Source organism: Rosa rugosa, chromosome 1 (genome assembly GCF_958449725.1).
Source record: "Rosa rugosa chromosome 1, drRosRugo1.1, whole genome shotgun sequence".
Lineage (NCBI taxonomy): Eukaryota > Viridiplantae > Streptophyta > Magnoliopsida > Rosales > Rosaceae > Rosa > Rosa rugosa.
In genome coordinates, this window is record NC_084820.1 from 13821693 (window position 1) to 13839315 (window position 17623).

Here is a 17623-nt window from a genome sequence, read left to right on the forward strand (position 1 = left end):
ACTAAAATATAACCAGAAGCATCAATACATCAAGTGCATGTAGAATATTTGCTACAAACTAAAAGACAGTTATATGCACCATTATTAAATCGATCGAAGTCTATAAGAGAAAGTCTTGCGTGGGGCAGCCGCACCACGTGGCAGTGCGGCTGTCCGCCCAGTAGGGAGTAGGGGGTATTTTGGGTATTTCACTTTTAAAAAGTAGGGGTAGTTTCAGAATAAGACGAAAAATTTCTGGTGTGTGATTGGTCAGGCGTACCACGTGTCTGGTACGCTTGACGTAGGCAAGAATTTTTCAGTCTTCTATAAAACCCTATTATTAATATTAGGGCTAAATACTAGTTAGTACCCTGTGGTTTAGGTCCAAAATCAATTCAGTCCCTAAACTTCTAATTTCATCAAAAACACCCCTGCACTTTCAATTTTGATCTAATATATAGGTCCAATTCGTTAATATTCTGTTATGGGTTCAAGTTATAGTTGGATTATTTGTTGAAAAACTATTTATTTTTAATAGTAGGACTCACTCCTAAATTGACTGTGCAGACCACCTCGACACCACATCATAAAACATAGGCCATATATGAGCCACATTAACAAGTTAAATAACTCAATTGTCGGAAAACTAACAATTTGGACCTATTAGATCAAAATTGAAAGTGCAGGGGTGTTTTTGATGAAATTAGAAGTTCAGGGACTGAATTGATTTTGGACCTAAACCACAGGGTAGTAATTTGTATTTAGCCCTATTAGGTACATGTCAAGAATCAAGGCGGCCAGTATTAAAATGAGGTAAGATTTGGTAACCTGTTATTGGGCACTGAATATATTTTAAGAATCCAACATCAGGACCTTTGTATTTAGATGTGGCAGTGTCCGTGACTACTGACTAAATGACTAATTCCCATGAAGACAGATCGTTGATTTCCTCGATGCCAGTCATGCGAAGAAAGATTCTTCGGATGCAGTGGGATGTTAGGATCACCCCTATCCCTTAAACCCAGTATTGCTTAATTCTAGTAGTAATAGAAGTATGTATTGGGTTTAGCCCAAAGGCCTATGGCCCAGTTGACATGGAACGTGTCCCCAGTCAATTGTCTTTTTGTAAGCAGGAGTCAACTTCCGATCCCTATTAAAAGCTGTAGCAAATCAGCCTTTTGGCTCATGCAATGAAAATGCTTATCTTTTGAATTCCTCCCAAATCTCTTATCCCCAGTTGAGTCTATCAACTGGTATCAGAGCATAGCCCCATCTAGGACCTTGGAAACTTCTGCTCCCTCCTCCACCCCTATCTCCTCCGCCCATGTTCCAGCACTCTTGCCCACCCCACACCCAACCGCAATCACAGCACTAGCCTCTGCTTCCTCTCCACCGGATGACTTCGAACCGGAGAGTACGAATGAGTTACAGCACACTATTGTGTTACTTCAAGAGGAATTCCATCACTCGATAGACTCCATCAACCAGAATCAAGCTGCTTTCCAAAACCACATCACGGCCCAAATGTCCGCCCTTCAAAGTACTCTAGTGCACGCTTTAACACGGCAACACCAGCCCATACACCCCACTACCACCAGCTCCACTCCTTCCCCGATGCCTTCTTTCTCACAACTTCCTCCACCCACCACACCGGCCAACGTTCCGCCCATCACCTTCGGCTCGGTAACTTCACCGGCAACTGACTAGCCAGGTACCCTACTCTCTCTTCCCCAAGGTTCCTCTCCACACACCCCACCACCATACACAGCTGCCCCACCACAATTTTCAACCATTACATCCCTTCCTCCCAACCAACCTCCTGGCCAAAACACTTTTACACCCTAGCCAACGTTCGGTTCCCTTACAGCACCACAAACCCATACCACCCACACCTACCACCAAGACCCACACTCATTCCGTGCACCAAAAATTGACCTCCCTCGCTTCACCGGCGACGACCCAGCCGGATGGATATCCATGGTCGAACGGTATCTCAAAACCCACAAAATTCCACTGTCGGAACGCGTATCCATAGCAGCCACCCACTTTGGCCCAACTGCATCTTTTTGGATGGATGCGTTTGAGCAAAGACATCCACTCATCACTTGGGAGCAATTTGTTCCGGCGCTCCTCGCTCACTTCGGTGCCGGCACAAACTATGACTTCAAAATTGCCCTTTCCCATCTCCAACAAACTTCCACAGTTGAAGATTTCATTACCGAGTTCACCAAGCTTTCCACTCGTGTTCCACATTGGGGTGATGACCAGCTCATTCCCATGTTTCTAGGCGGTTTGAAACAGTCCATCAGACATGACGTCATGGCCATCAACCCCCCTACTCTGGTTGAAGCAAAAAGATTGGCCAGATGCTATGAGGCCAAATTGTCGGATTCCCCATCCGTTTCCGAATACTGTACGGGCAAATATCAACGGTCATCCTCGTGGTCCCAACCTTTCAGACTTCACAGCGGCTCAACATCCCAAACCAACCCCACACACCCATACTGCTCTAATGTGACCACTGCCCTCCCTAACCCCACACAACCATTACCAACGCAACCCCACCAAACCAACAAGCCTCTCAACCCAAGACCACCACGGGTCTGGTCAATTTCTGAGGAGAGAGACAGCAGAGCCAAAGGTCTCTACTTTACATGTGACGAAAAGTACTCACCTACACATGTTTGCAAACGTCGCTTTATGGCTATCCTTGGATGCCCCAACTCACCACCCTCCGAGGAATCCCAAGAATTCCATGATTGCCCACCCACGTTGGAAGAATCGATGGAGGAAATTGAACCCACCTATCGACTTCATGCCATCACTAACACGACCATCAGTGAGATGATGCATCTCAATGGCTCCATCCGAGAGGTCCCCATCAGTGTATTCATAGATTGTGGGTCAGTCAATCCGGCCATAGCTCACAAATTGAATCTGCATGTTGCCTCCGCCGCTGGATTTCGTTTCTCCTCAGCCTCCGGACAACCACTCTCACCCACGGGCGTCGTACACAACGTACCCATCACCATACAAGACTACACCTTCACTGGGTCTTTCCTCCTCCTACCCGTGACGGGTTGTGACTTGGTCCTTGGCACACCTTGGCTAGACTCGCTGGGCATGATAGGTTGGCACTTCTTGGAGAAGACGATGATGTTCTATACTGAAGGGAGATGCCACATCCTTCAGGGGATTACTCAACTACCCCAACCCACTCCCACCACCGAAGTCCTTGCCCTATTACCATCATATCAGTGGGACCCATTGGCCTAATCTCCACAAATTCTCAAGCCCAACACACATGACTACCATGCCCCAGAAATTCAAGCTCTCCTAGTCCAATACTCTGATATCTTTGAACCCCTCTCAGGCCTCCCACCTTCCAGATCCATTGACCACCACATAAACCTCAACCCAAACACCAACCCGGTCAATGTGAGACCATACTGATACCCACATTCCCAAAAAGCTGAATTAGAAGCTCAAGTGGCCGAAATGCTCGCCCAAGGCATCATTCGGCCTAGTTGTAGCCCGTTTTCATCTCCGGTACTTTTGGTGAAGAAAAAAAAGGGTACATGGAGGTTTTGCGTGGATTACCGGGCATTGAATGCGGTCACAATTAAAGATCGTTTTCCCATTCCGGTAGTCGATGAACTTTTGGATGAACTCCATGGTGCTACGCATTTCTCCAAGGATGAACCCTTTTACCATCATCACCGATCACCAAACACTCAAACACCTGTTGAACCAAAGGATTTCCACTCCTTCTCAGCAAAAATCGTTGGCCAAACTCATGGGTTACAACTATACCATCGAGTACAGAGCAGGGAAGTCCAACACCGTGCCGGATCTTCTCTCCAGACGCCATGAACTTTGCTCCATTCCAGCGGTTTCTGCTCCTATTTTTGATAGCTTGGATCAAATTCAACATGCTTGTACTCGTGACCCGGAGGCTCAGACCATAATCTCCTTATTGAAGCAAGGCCAGCCCACCAAGAAAGGTTTTGCGCTCAAGGACCAGCAGCTGCTATACAAAGATCGGATTTTTGTCCCGGCCACATCAGAGTGGCGCTCTAAACTTCTACTGGAATTTCACTCTTCCTTCACAGCGGGTCATTCCAGCTATTTGCGTAACTATATCCGCTTAGCTTGTAATTTTTCTTGGCCGGGAATGCGTAACGCTATCAAGGCCTTTATTGCATCTTGTGATCAATGCCAACGTCAAACTTACGAGACAATTCACCCGCCCGGGCTACTTCAACCCCTTCCTATCCCGGAACAGATTTGGTTTGATATCTCGATGGATTTCATCGATGGCTTACCCCCATTGAATGGGAAGAATGCCATCCTTGTGGTTGTGGACCGCTTGTCAAAGCAGGGACACTTTGTCGCCATATCACACCCCTACAGTGCCACTCAGATTGCCGAGACTTTCTTGAAAGAAGTTTTCCGCCTCCACGGCATGCCCAAGTCCATTGTAAGTGATCGTGATCCTGTTTTCATGAGTCATTTTTGGGTAGCTTTTTTCAAATTGCAAGGTACCAACCTTTGCCGGAGCTCCGCCTACCATCCACAATCGGATGGCCAAACTGAGGTTGTCAACAGGTCATTAGAGCACTTTCTACGGTGTTTCGTTGTGGCTAAACCTTCCTCTTGAGCTGAGTTGCTTCACTGGGCAGAGGGGTGGTATAACACCACCTACCATTCCACCATCATAATGACCCCTTTCCAAGCAGTCTATGGTACTCCCCCTCCGTTAGTATCGATGTATACACCTGGCTCCACCGCGGTCCACTCTGTTGACCGTACTCTACAGGATCTCAATGCACTTCGGCAACTGCTCAAGTCACATATGTCCCAAGCGCAAAACCGAATGAAGCAACACGCGGACTCCAACAAGATGGAAAGAGAATTCGAAGTGGGTGAATGGGTGTTTCTGAAATTACATCTGTATCGCCAGCAATCCTTGGTCAAACGGCCATCTCATAAACTTTCTCCCCGTTATTACCGGCCATTCCAAGTTCAGGCCAAGATCGACAAGGTGGCCTACAAGTTGTCTCTTCCTCCTCATTCTAAAATTCATCCAGTTTTTCATGTTTCTCTCTTGAAGAAACGTGTCGGCGATGATCTTCCAACTTCCTCCACACTTCCCCATTTTGACAGCAAAGGTGAATTGGTTTGGCAACCCTCCAGAGTACTCGACATGGCTGTTTGCAAGAAGAAAAAACGATCGGTTACTGTTTATACCTACACTAGCATGACTAGTTTGCTATCTCACCAAGCATAAGTAACACCCTCTTTGGGACACCCACAAGCCATGTTGAGGCCCAACCGCTACTTGCATCTTGTAACCCTATGTTCAAGCTACGCTACGGTATCCGGAAGTCGCAAATCCGCCGCCGGGAAGCCACCTTTCCGGCCTTGCCAACATGCCCTCACAACTAGGCATTTCTATACTAGAATAGTTGTTACTTGTCCCACATCGAAAACAATGTAAAGGAGAAGCATTCCTTCACCTATAAAAGGAACTCTCCTCCCACTTAAACACCACTCCATTACACACTTTGTAATCTTGTTAGGCCGCAAGGCTCGACACACTAGTACAACATTCAAGTGGACGTAGTCTCCCGCTCATGCGGAGACGAACCACGATACTTCTTGTGTCTCCCTCTCTCTCTCTCTCTCTATCTCTCTTTCTTTGATGCTAACTAGAGTCCCCTCGGATTTCTAACGTTAACATTTGGCGCCGTCTGTGGGAAGCCGACACACAAAGGCTTCGTCACTTACCATTGAGTTAAGTCATCTTAACTGAGCTCAAAATAATTTCTTTCTTTGAGTTATATAATTAATATTCTTAGCGGCAACTTGCGCCATCTGCCAAGTCAATGCCCGGTCAACGCCCATCAGGGCCGGTCAACGCCGAACATGGTTGGTCAACGCCCACTAGGCTGGTCAACGCTGGTCAGAGATGGTCAACGCCAACTCAAGGCTGGCAAAGCAAAAAAAAAAAAAAAACTTGGCGGCAAATCTTCTCTGGACACCCAGAAAACTTCTCTGGGCACCCAGGCACCAAACTGCAATCATCATCAGCGGCTAACACTCCGCCGAACTCTTCCCCCTCCACTGAGTTCCGCTCCGCCGAACTCCCCCGCTCCGCCATGCCCGCTGACCACACACGCCGCTGACCAAGAGCCACCGCTGGCTATCGACGTCAAGAAGCACCGCCAGCACCGGCACGCTAACGACAATTGCACAACATCGTCGCTTACCGGTCACTGGGTATCCTGAAGGTGATCAGTGCACCAATCAGCGGTCACTTACCGCCACTGCATCATAGCTGCAATCTACCGGCTCCACTAAGCAGCGCCTCCACCGGCAAGGCTCCGCTAAGCAGCTCCGCCAACCGCCGACGAGCTACCACTGGCACCCCGTTCCGCTAGCCAAATCCTGCTTCCGCTGGCCACCTCAGCTAGCCAAAGCATCTCTGCTATCTCAACCTCCGCCTAGCTTCTCCGCTGGGAACCTCCGCCGAGATTATCCGCTGGGAACCACCGCCCAACTTCCCCGCTAGGCATCACCACCTCCTCAGCTGTTGAAACAAAGCTCCACTAGCTTGCACAACGACCCGCCATCGAGCGCCTCCGCTAGCATGCTCCAGGTCTCCACTGACTTCATATCTCCGCCGACTCCACGAGTCACCGCCGAGCTCCAGGTCTGCCGCGCTCCGAGGCTCCGCTGAAATCCAGGCCTTCTGCGAAGCTCCGCCGAACTCAAAACCTCCGCTGAGCTCCGAGTTCCGCCGACCTTCTTCCTCCACTGGCGAGTTTTCTCCGCCGGACTTCTCAGCTAGGCGAGTTTTCTCCTCAGCTGGGCGAGCTTCCTCCACCGGCCTTCCACCTCCGCTGGACTATTTGCCGCTGGGCAGCCTCCACCTGATCTGGGCACCCATGGAGATCATCCGTTCACCATGGCCGCCACCATTCCATCTTCGATCATCCTCTCCGCAAAATGCTCCGCTCAGCCGAGCTTCAACGCTGGCCAAACCTCCGCTCCGCCAGACAAGGCTTCCGCCTACCCCCGGCCTCCGCCCAACTTCGAAACTCCGCCCAACTTCGACATCGAAACACCGCATCCGCCAGATAAGTGCCTTCCTCTTATCTTTACGCTCTTGCAATTTGAGCTACCGCTGATGCCATGACTATACATGTCTCTATAACCCTTAAGCATGCCTACAACATGTTATTAGCAACTTTCCTACAAGTACATGCTACACACATACATGCTTAAATTCACTTTCATGTGACATTCATCTAGAACCTTGTGACACTTATAGCTCAATTAAACATGCTCGGATAGACGCTTGCGAAACGGTTACGACTCGCTTGGGTATCAAAGCATGGCCGCGACTCGCTTGGGCAACGCCCCGCACGCTCATACAGCGCCTACACCCAACTTGCTCGAACACCTAACTCGCTCCACTTATCCAACATGCTTTAGTTACGCTCTCGGTTCACAATGCTTCATACATGTGATCTAGCCTCCGGGCACTACACTTTTTCACGTTTTCTTACATATGGTCTAGCCTCCGGGCTCCACGAGTCTATGGTCTACGACCTACCGCCATGCGGCAGGGCGACGCCCCATTCTCTCATGCACTTACGAATTTTTGTCTTTTGTGATACAGGATAGCGAGTCCCTTCTTGCTTGCGGAGCTCGGGGACTTGTAGAGGCCGTGCGCCTCTCGGATATTACTTATGCTTGATGACTTCATGATTTGAACTCCCCAACCAAGAAGCTACTCTTACTCGGGGACTTCGGGGACTTGTTTATACCTACACTAGCATGACTAGTTTGCTATCTCACCAAGCATAAGTAACACCCTCTTTGGGACACCCACAAGCCATGGTGAGGCCCAACCGCTACTTGCATATTGTAACCCTATGTTCAAGCTACGCTACGGTATCCGGAAGTCGCAAATCCGCCGCCGGGAAGCCACCTTTCCGGCCTTGCCAACATGCCCTCACAACTAGGCATTTCTATACTAGAATAGTTGTTACTTGTCCCACATCGAAAACAATGTAAAGGAGAAGCATTCCTTCACCTATAAAAGGAACTCTCCTCCCACTTAAACACCACTCCATTACACACTTTGTAATCTTGTTAGGCCGCAAGACTCGACACACTAGTACAACATTCAAGGCGAACCACTATACTTCTTGTGTCTCCCTCTCTCTCTCTCTATCTCTCTCTCTTTGATGCTAACTAGAGTCCCCTCGGATTTCTAACGTTAACAGTTACTAAATGGCTTATACAACGGGTACGTAGGTCTCCCTGTGGAAGACGCTATCTGGGAAGAAGCTCACCTAATCAGGGCACGTTTTTCTGCACCTGAGGACAGGCTGTGTCTTGGGGGGGGGGGGTGGGTGGGGGGAACTTGTTAGGATCACCCCTATCCCTTAAACCCAGTATTGCTTAATTCTAGTAGTAATAGAAGTATGTATTGGACATAGAACGTGTCCCCAGTCAATTGTCTTTTTGTAAGCAGGAGTCAACTTCCGATCCCTGTTAAAAGCTGTAGCAAATCAGCCTTTTGGCTCATGAAATGAAAATGCTTATCTTTTGAATTCCTCCCAAATCTCTTATCCCCAGTTGAGTCTATCATGGGACTTTCAAATTTCGATCCCAAGTCAAACAAGAGAAAACCAAACTGCGCGTGATTGAATTGTAGTACAGCATGTTGTTCTCAGTTTCTCACTTCAATCTTTCATTCAACAAATTTACTTCCAAGCAAAGTTGTCTTCTCTTTAATTCATAGCTAGGTACAAACCGTACAATGGCTTCGTCCTCGAGCTCACCAATGTCGGTGAACGGAGATGGAACCTATTCTGTCATTACAGTTGCATCGCTGGAGGAAACAGTCAACGGAACAGAATGGCTCCTGGACCCCTCAGCTGGAAATGAGTCTTTTTGCATCTTCCGAGTACCCAAATGCCTAGTTGACGTAAACAAGAACACCTACGGGCCTCATATAGTCTCCATCGGTCCTTATCACTATGGTGAAAAACATTTGGAGATGATGCAGCAGCACAAGAGGAGATTTCTTCGCGATCTTCTTGCTCAAACACCACCAACTGGCCTGGGACTAGACGACTACCGGCAGGCTGTAGCATTAAGGGAAGAAGAGATAAGAGGGTGCTATTCAGAGTCAACGCTCAAGTTTTGCAGGGATCAGCTCGTTGACATGATGGTGTTGGATGGTCTCTTCATTATTGAACTCTTGTGCAAAATTGGAGGGTTATCAAAAACGCCAATTGGAGATGACCCCATCTTTCACTTTGCATCGGTCTTTACTTATCTCATCCGAGATCTTCTTCGGTTGGAGAACCAGATTCCTTTCTTTGTTCTTCAAACATTATTCAACGCATCAAGAGATTCAAGACATGCCAGTGACTCATCCCTTGCCGAACTGGCTCTACAATTATTCGAATCCGCAGTAGAAATACCCAGTGGCGGAACCACTTGGAAGGCTGTCTGGGCTGCAGCCTAGACAGAATTTTGGTCCAAAAACTCTCAAGTATATGTATATTTCCCTTCAATCCATACTAGCCCCAAAAAAAAAATTATATGCAGCTACTCGACTAACTCGAGCCCTTGAGTCCTCGGGTCCTCGTCTCCTTGACGACAGTGCGGCACCAGTTGGAGAAGAGCTCGATGATCTAGTCATCTTTGATCGATGGACTCCCCAATGACTGCCTTGACCTTCTGCTAGACATGACCGATTGGAATATCTATTCCTGCTGCATATATTTGTTCAGTACCAATCTAGCTTTTGTCAAAGCTTATGAAATTGCTAGAGTATATTATATAGTAGTGGTAGTAGTAGTGGACTAGTGGAGGAGGAGAAAAACCTAGCTAAAAGAAGAAAGTGGGGGAGAAGCAATTTCGGAGATAGAAGAGGACGAGGAAGAAAGAGCTATAGCAGAAGCAGGAGGAGTAGGAGTGGGCGAGTTGCAGTGGTAGTTTGTCTTAGAAAATTGTAAGATGGAGTGATATATATATATGATAATCAATTCATCAATTGTAAGATGTTGTGTTGTGTGTCTGTTCTCAAGTTGGGGTTTGATTTCCAGTGGGCTTGGAGAAATGTGTTTGTAATTGAGCCAACAATGGGTAGGGGACTCGCTGTACATGTCTCAATATGCATCGCCATGTGATCATCTTACGATACTCATTGCCCTAAGCCCTTTCTCTACTTTCACAACTAATATCAGAATTTTATCCATGACCAATTGCTGATTGCCACGGTAGCCTACTCCCCTGTCCCTGTGCGTTTTAGCTTTCAAAACTACTCTTATGTTTCAGGGCATGCAGTTAGTATAAGCTGGAGGGAGACGAATCAGTTAGTTTTTTAGAAGATCCTGACTTGGCGTGCTGATTTGGGAAAATCCCATGAATCTACTCTAAGTTTCGATTTGGGAAAATCTCATGAATCTAATCTAAGTTTCGATTTGGGAAAATCTCATGAATCTATTCTAAATTCCGATTTTTGTGTTTCGATGGAGGTCAGTGGCTGACTTGCTGGCGATTGTAGGCTTGCCGGAGAGCAAGATTTAGTTAGTTTATTGTTGTTTTACAATAAATGTATATTGTAGTTATAATTTACGGAGTTTGGTTTTATGTCCCCTCTGTTGTATGTTTTGATTGAAAATAATAAAAGTCTAAGGATGAGCCTCCCATTGGGTTTCAAATCTCCAAAAAAAAAAAAAAAAGTGTACTTCTAATTAGCCTAGACGACTTTTGTATCCTGGATCCGCCACTGGAAATACCTTATGGAGATCATGATCAAGGAAAACAGTTACTTGATTTACTTCGTTTGAGTTTTATCCACCGAAGCATGAGGCTCAAAGAAATCAACCTTGGATTTACCTCTTCATCTGTTCAGATTATCCAATCAGCAAAAAAGCTTCATCTAGCTGGAATAAAGTTCAAGGCAAGGCATGCGCAGAATGAGGCAATGAGCTTCCTAGATATCAGATTCTCAAATGGAGTGCTTGAAATCCCACTTATAACACTGGATGATCTTTGTACTGATCTATTACTGAACTTCGTTGCATTTGAACAATGCTACTCTCATTCTCCAAGGCACATAACCACTTACGCTGCATTCATGAGTTGCCTAGTTCGTTCGCCTACGGACGCAGCATTTCTCTGCGAACATGATATTATTGAAAAATATATTGCCACCGATGAGGAAGTTGCAAATTTTTTCAGAAACATGGGGAAGGATGTGCCTTTCGATATTGGCCAGAGTTATCTACTGGAGTTGTTCAAGGATGTAAATGAGTACCAGAGGAATATGTGGCATGTCCGATGGGCGGGTTTCAGGTTGAAGTATTTTGATACACCATGGTCTTTCTTGTCTGCTTTAGCTGCTGTCATACTCTTACTCTTCACTGCAATTCAGACCTTCTTAGCTGTTTATGCATATGTGCTTCCACCAAAAGATGAATGACTTGGGCTGAACTTTACATTTCTAGAAGTGTATCAGTGTATTAATCAGTTTCTACTTCCTAGTGTCTTATTATTTCTACAGTACCAAGTCAAGTTTGGGTCTAGTTAAGTCTATGCTAAATTTTGATTCAAACACGATGTTTTTGTTAGGGATTTTAAGTATGTCTCACATTGGAATCGAAATTGAGATATTGCCTATGGCCAGATTCATAAGAATTTGGGTATCTCTAAACATATTTGATATTGATTGTGAATTTCAAAGTATTTTATCATTTTAGATACAATTACCCGCGTATGAATGTCTCGCAACCATATGTGCTCCATGTCATAAAAATTGTAATATCTGAACATTGAGTTAGCTAGCGTTGTGAAATTCAAGATTAATCGCTTATGCATGCTATTAGTATCACATAACAATATTAACGTATTCTTTGTGGTAACGACCTTTTTTGTGTTTATTTTGTTTTCTTTTTGGGAATTAGAACACAATCTGTAGTAGGTGATTTATTTCCCTCACCATGAAAGTTTCCAAGAGCTCACAATAATTGGTTAAGAAACTTTCTTAGCAAGCTTGCCTGATTAAGCTTTAACACGTCTCCTTCTAAATTCGATCTCCGCGTTAAACGCGTTTGGTTGCTCAACTTTTAAGATCAAGCTTTCAGTTTAAGATGGAACTCAGAGTTTTCTTTTTTCTTCTAATTAATCAGATTTTGCTGCTCTAGCTCTTATTTTAGGTTTTGATTGGAGTAACCGACTTAATAACTAATATTACACTGAAATTTTGTTCAGAATTAGAAACACAGCCAATTGATTTATAATAATCAATCTTTCAAATTATGGAATGTATAAGATATTGTTGATTTTGCGCGTGATCACTTCTTCAAAAAGGAATGGAAATTGAGAGGAAAGATGCAAGGTGCTTCCGCTCAAATTCACTCCTCGAAATTGACATTGCATGGCCTCGAAATTCCCTAAAGCAAATTTGTTGGTGGGGCATTGTCCTGCAATTTGATAGATGGGTTATTACCCCACGACATGCAACTATGTAAGTTACCTAGTAAGAGTGAGGCACTTGCTTGGTAGATTCGTAAGTCAATGTTAGTCAATGGCAGAAGTCATTGGCCTCCCAACTTTTTGGTAGAAAGTTTTGATTTATGAAGTAGCATAACCGTGCAAGCAATGGTTTGTAGGAAAATTGCACGAAGTTTATTAAAATCAATCTGCGAAGAAGTTTCTCCCTGATCAGGGATGAAGAATATTGCTGCCTAATGGCATTTCAAGGTTGAAAAATCATTTGTAGAAGTCTTCTGGAAGTATTCTAGGATCGGAGGACCTTTCGTTTCAGCCATGCATGATAATACAGACTAATTCAATCACAGAGTATTCAGGTCACTCGGAAATTTCCTCATCAACTTTACCCGATCGATGATAATACTGTTGACTTGAATGATTGTTCCCCATCGCTAGCTCTTGCACTTGCTAGCTAGATAGCTTTCCATCAATCCATCTACGCCAAACCAAAACCAAAACCAGAAACAAAAAACAAATACCCTCCACTTAAATTAAATACTACCATTACCAATGTCGTTCCAGTTTCGGAAACCAGTTCCTGTGTCCACAAGCACTTCTTCTGATTCTATATTACCAATTCCGAATCCATTTCCTCTGTCCACAAGCACTTCTTCTGATTCTGGTTCTGATAAAATTCATTATAAATTGATGAGCCATTCTGGACCTGATTATGACGAACTAATCATTCCTCTTTCACTGTACGCTTTCAACCGACTATCCCCTAGTGATCAAAAAAAGCAACTGGAAGAAATCCGCAGGCGCCACCATGAAGAAAGTGATTTTACAGAATTATTCAAGAAATTAAAGTACGGTGATCAGCTGGAGCTCCTATCTGAAGTTTTGCAGAAACTCAAGTGTGAAAGGCTAATACCTTCATTCAAGCAACTAGACGCGGAGCATCAGCAACAAGTGATTCAACAACTGGCTCGTGTTACCCCATCCTCATCCCGCTTGGTAAGTTTTTTCACTAGAATAAAAATGAATTAATTTCAGTTTACCCCCGCCGAGGTTTGGGGGTGTCACTCCCTCTACTCTCAATTTTGAATTTTTACCCCCCAATTTTTCCAATTTCAGTCAGCCGTGTCCTATCTCTTAGATTCCGTCCAAATTGAACGTTAACTCCGATAATAGAGCCCACTTGAGGGCTAAAATGGTCATTTCATAACCAAACAAAAACCAAAACAAAAAAAAAACCTCTCTCTTTCACTTTCGGAGTTTTCTCTCTCTTCTCCAAATCCCTTTCTCTCTCTTGCTCCGCGCTTGCGTTTTTCCTCTACTGTCATGAGTTAAGCACCCATTGGAGACTCAGAAACTTGTTAATGCCAGAGGGAGCAGCTCGCAGCGATTCGCCGACGATTCCAGAGCGGCGCCATCAAGCTTCCTCTATATCAGCACCGTCGATCCGAGCCACAAATCCACGAGTAGCGACGCCATGATCGAGCGGAGCAACGGCGGAAGTGAACCGATTGCTGTACTGGAAACTCAACTCGATCAAGAGATCGGATCTGTATAGGTCGAGTCCCGAGTTGTAGCTACTTCTCCCGATCCCAAAGTTGCCACCGCCTCAGAACCTCGATTCGTTGTCGCCGATGACATCTTGCCGTCGCCAGCAGGTTCTTAAACTTGATTGAATTTCTGGTTTCATTATCTCTCTTCAATTCGGTACAATTAGCTCAGTCCAGTGACCTGCCATGGCCAATATGACTGCAGCATGGTCTCCAAGCTCGCTCCAGCTTCGTTGGGCTCTGAATTCCGATAATTGCAGTAAACCTTCGCCCAATTTTGGTGAGGATGCGTCGGGTTCGAGTGCTATGTGTTGCTCCGGACATAGGGAGGAGTGATGGGCTCTGTGTTGCTTCGTTGAGCTCTATCTTCCAAGGTTGCCACGAATGACACCGCCACCACCAACCCTGCAGACCGCCACCGTTGCTACTACCCCGAGTTCACGGTCACAGCGCGGCCGCAATGGGAGTTCTTGGGTCGAATCCAAGCCGAGTACTACTGATGAGTTATCCTGGTGGTCCGATTTGGAAGAGAGCGCGATCGATGAAGTCAACGAAGAATTCAGCCTGGGCCTGTGTCGGGTGGAGATCGAATTTGGGGGCTGGAAGGAAGAGGTGGTAGGAGAAGTTCAAGGAGGGAACGAGGGACCAGAGGGGTCGCTATTTACCGGAGATGAGAGAGGTGTTGATGGCGTCGAGGGTAGGGAGGAAGGAGAGGATATGGAGGAGGATATCTTCTGGGAGGTCGTTGAGGCTCCGGTTCGGGTTGCGGAAGAGTCGATCTCGTTGGATTTCGATTTCGACTTTTGGGCTTGTAGATCTGTGTGTGTGTGTGTGTGTGTGTGTGTGTGAGAGAGAGAGAGAGAGAGAGAGACCTCCGAAAGTGAAGAGAGGGTTTTTTTTTGTTTTAGTTTTTGTTTGGTCATGAAATGACCTTTTTAGCCCTCCAAGTGGGCCCTATTATTTTAGTTAACGTCCAATTTGGACGAAATCTAAGAGATAGGATACGGTTGACTGAAATTGGAAGGCTTGGGGGGTAAAAATTCAAAATTGATAGGAGAGGGGGTGACATGATGACACCCTCAAATCTCAAGGAGGTAAACTGAAATTAATCCAATAAAAATCATATTCACTTGCCTCTACAGGGGCGGATCTATGTACGTGGCTGATTGGGCCACCCAAAATTCCTTGAATATATGATCAATTATAAGTGCCACGATTCCACATAACCATGTCTGGTTCAGTCGGCAAAGAGACTCATTACTTCCCAAGTAACCTTGGTTCGAATCCTGTTGAACACCTATCCTCCCTAGTAGGAACTATGTATTGTGCCATTCTGGCCTGTGTTACTATGAATGAAACCATTATTTAACTAAATAATAATAATAATACTTTTTTTTTTTTATAACTTTGTCTCAAAATTCTTAGAAACATTAATAGGAAGAAAAAAAAAAAAATCTTATGGCAAACCTTAGATTAGCCCACCCCAAGATTACATATATCCTGGATCCGCCCCTGCAGTTGCCTACTGCATTGAGTCGGCAAACCATTACACATTTATGTATTTAAGGACGTCAAATATACTACTTGTATCTGGCCACTGAAATTTAGCTCAACCTAAATTTGTTTTCTTAGCTCCACGGAATCAGATTAATGGAGATTCTTGTCAGGGACCCCGAGGCTGAGAATCTTCTCCGGGGCCCCGAGGAAACTGAAGAGGATTTCAGACTCAGAAGATTTACACAGCTGTGTACAGATCGTACCCGGGATGCTCACAAGCTTATTGTTTCCTGGAAAAGTGAAGATGATGAACAGGAGAAGACATCTGATGATGATAACGAAAACAATTCGGATTGGAAGTCGTGTTTTTCTGAATTTTTCTTAGGTTTCTCAATTATTTGGTTCCAGGGACAATGGGCCAGTGGTCAAGACATGCTGATTGAACAACTCTCCAAGGAATTTACAGGTGTTGTGATCGAGAAAAGTCTGCAGAACGAATCTGAGGAGGATTTCAAACTCGGAATATTCAAAGAGTTATGCACCAAAGTAATCGACTTTCGGGTCCAAGAGCAATTCCTTGACAATGCTGTTGGGAAACTACTCGGATGGTTTTGGTATTCCAGGCTGATCCTTGAGCCACAGGAGTTTGACCGTGCTGCTGAATTACTCTCCGATCTCTCGACTCTTGGGTTTGGCCTACTGTCAGCCAAGTATCAACAACACAAGATTGATGAAATGTCTATTCAAGTTGAATCAGGTGTTAAAACAAAACGACGCCTTGCAGCAGAGGATCTACAGACTAGTACTACTGATCCTGAGGAAGAGGAAGCTGTTAGAATGAGAAGATTCACAGAGCTATTTAATCAAGTTCCGGTCCCTACCCGGATTGATTTATTCAAGGAGTTGAGGAAAGTATTGTCAAAGCAAAAAAGCTATTCTGGGGCTGTTCATTTCTTCTGCGGACTAGGCTCCGAGGATCAAGCAGAAATGATCGAGAAACTGGCACATAAGAAAAGGGACTCTGCCGAACTCATAACTGAGAAATTCTCCGGTATCCTCTTGAGGCTCAGAAGATTCAAGAAGGTGTGTATTAAACATCTATCCACTTGGAATTGTAGTGCTTGGCCTGAAGCTGATAAGAAGCGTGTTCAACAAGGTACATCTGAATCTGATCATAACGAAGAAGAGTCCCCTTATGCCGAATTCTTGTTCGATGTATCAATTACTTGGTTCAAAGCACGATGCGCTAATTACAGGAGAAACCCCATTCATGTTATACTTTCCGGTCAAGTTGAAGTTATTGAGAAACTGCCAGAGGAGGGTGAGGAGGATTTCAGACTCAGGAGATTCACAGAGTCGTTTAAGCGACTTCAATTGACTTTCCAAGAGCGCATTGTTAACTATATTCAAGATACATTATTTGGTGATCTTGGTTATCCTGTATCGCGCGAACCGCGCGCGGTGCGATTCGGCTCCAAACCGGTCGCGCTATTGAGCTCCAAACCACGGGCTGAAGGAAGGGGTTCGTTTGATTCTGAATGGATCAAGATGAAACTTCCAAATTTACAAGGTCAGGGAGCAGCTCCTCGAGGAGCATCAGTAGGTGGATCAGCAACTACGACTCAAGCAGGATCAGCAACTACGACTCAAGCAGGAGGAGGAATAGTCAAACCGTAGGTAGGTTGACCCATTATCAGACATGGAGCTAACCATCAAGCTTCACATAATGTATTATGTATGTCTTAATTTACTTGTAGAATTGCTCATTGCAACCATATGTCCATATCACATTCTTAGTTACGGAGCCAACTAACAGAAAGAACCAACATTACAACCGTTTTGGAGTAATAACCTTTTGGATTAAGATCCAAATCCACAATAAATATTTGGATACTGTTTTGGATCTTCCTTGATGTTGACGGATGTAACTTGATGCCAATATGAAAGGGGCTAGTAAATCAACTGGCAATTCCAGTTGCTACAGCCTGATTTCAGAATTGAGATGAAACACAAGTTAACTTGCCCAGTATGGAAGAAATCTTAAATTAATATCTTTC

General features: G+C 45.2%; 2 protein-coding genes across 2 annotated transcripts; both read left to right on the forward strand.

Annotated features, from left to right (window-relative positions):
- The first annotated feature begins 8493 nt into the window (after positions 1 to 8493).
- Positions 8494 to 11655, forward strand: LOC133727312 (UPF0481 protein At3g47200-like). Its single transcript, XM_062154905.1, has 2 exons — positions 8494 to 9491; positions 10818 to 11655. The coding sequence occupies exons 1-2, from the start codon at positions 8816 to 8818 to the stop codon at positions 11492 to 11494; spliced, it is 1353 nt and encodes a 450-aa protein (XP_062010889.1). The 5' UTR covers positions 8494 to 8815; the 3' UTR covers positions 11495 to 11655.
- A 1171-nt stretch (positions 11656 to 12826) lies between these two features.
- On the forward strand, positions 12827 to 15440 carry LOC133719521 (uncharacterized). Its single transcript, XM_062145848.1, has 2 exons — positions 12827 to 13518; positions 13891 to 15440. Exons 1-2 carry the CDS (start codon positions 13075 to 13077, stop codon positions 13987 to 13989), a joined length of 543 nt encoding a protein of 180 aa, XP_062001832.1. The 5' UTR covers positions 12827 to 13074; the 3' UTR covers positions 13990 to 15440.
- The last annotated feature ends 2183 nt before the right edge of the window (positions 15441 to 17623 follow it).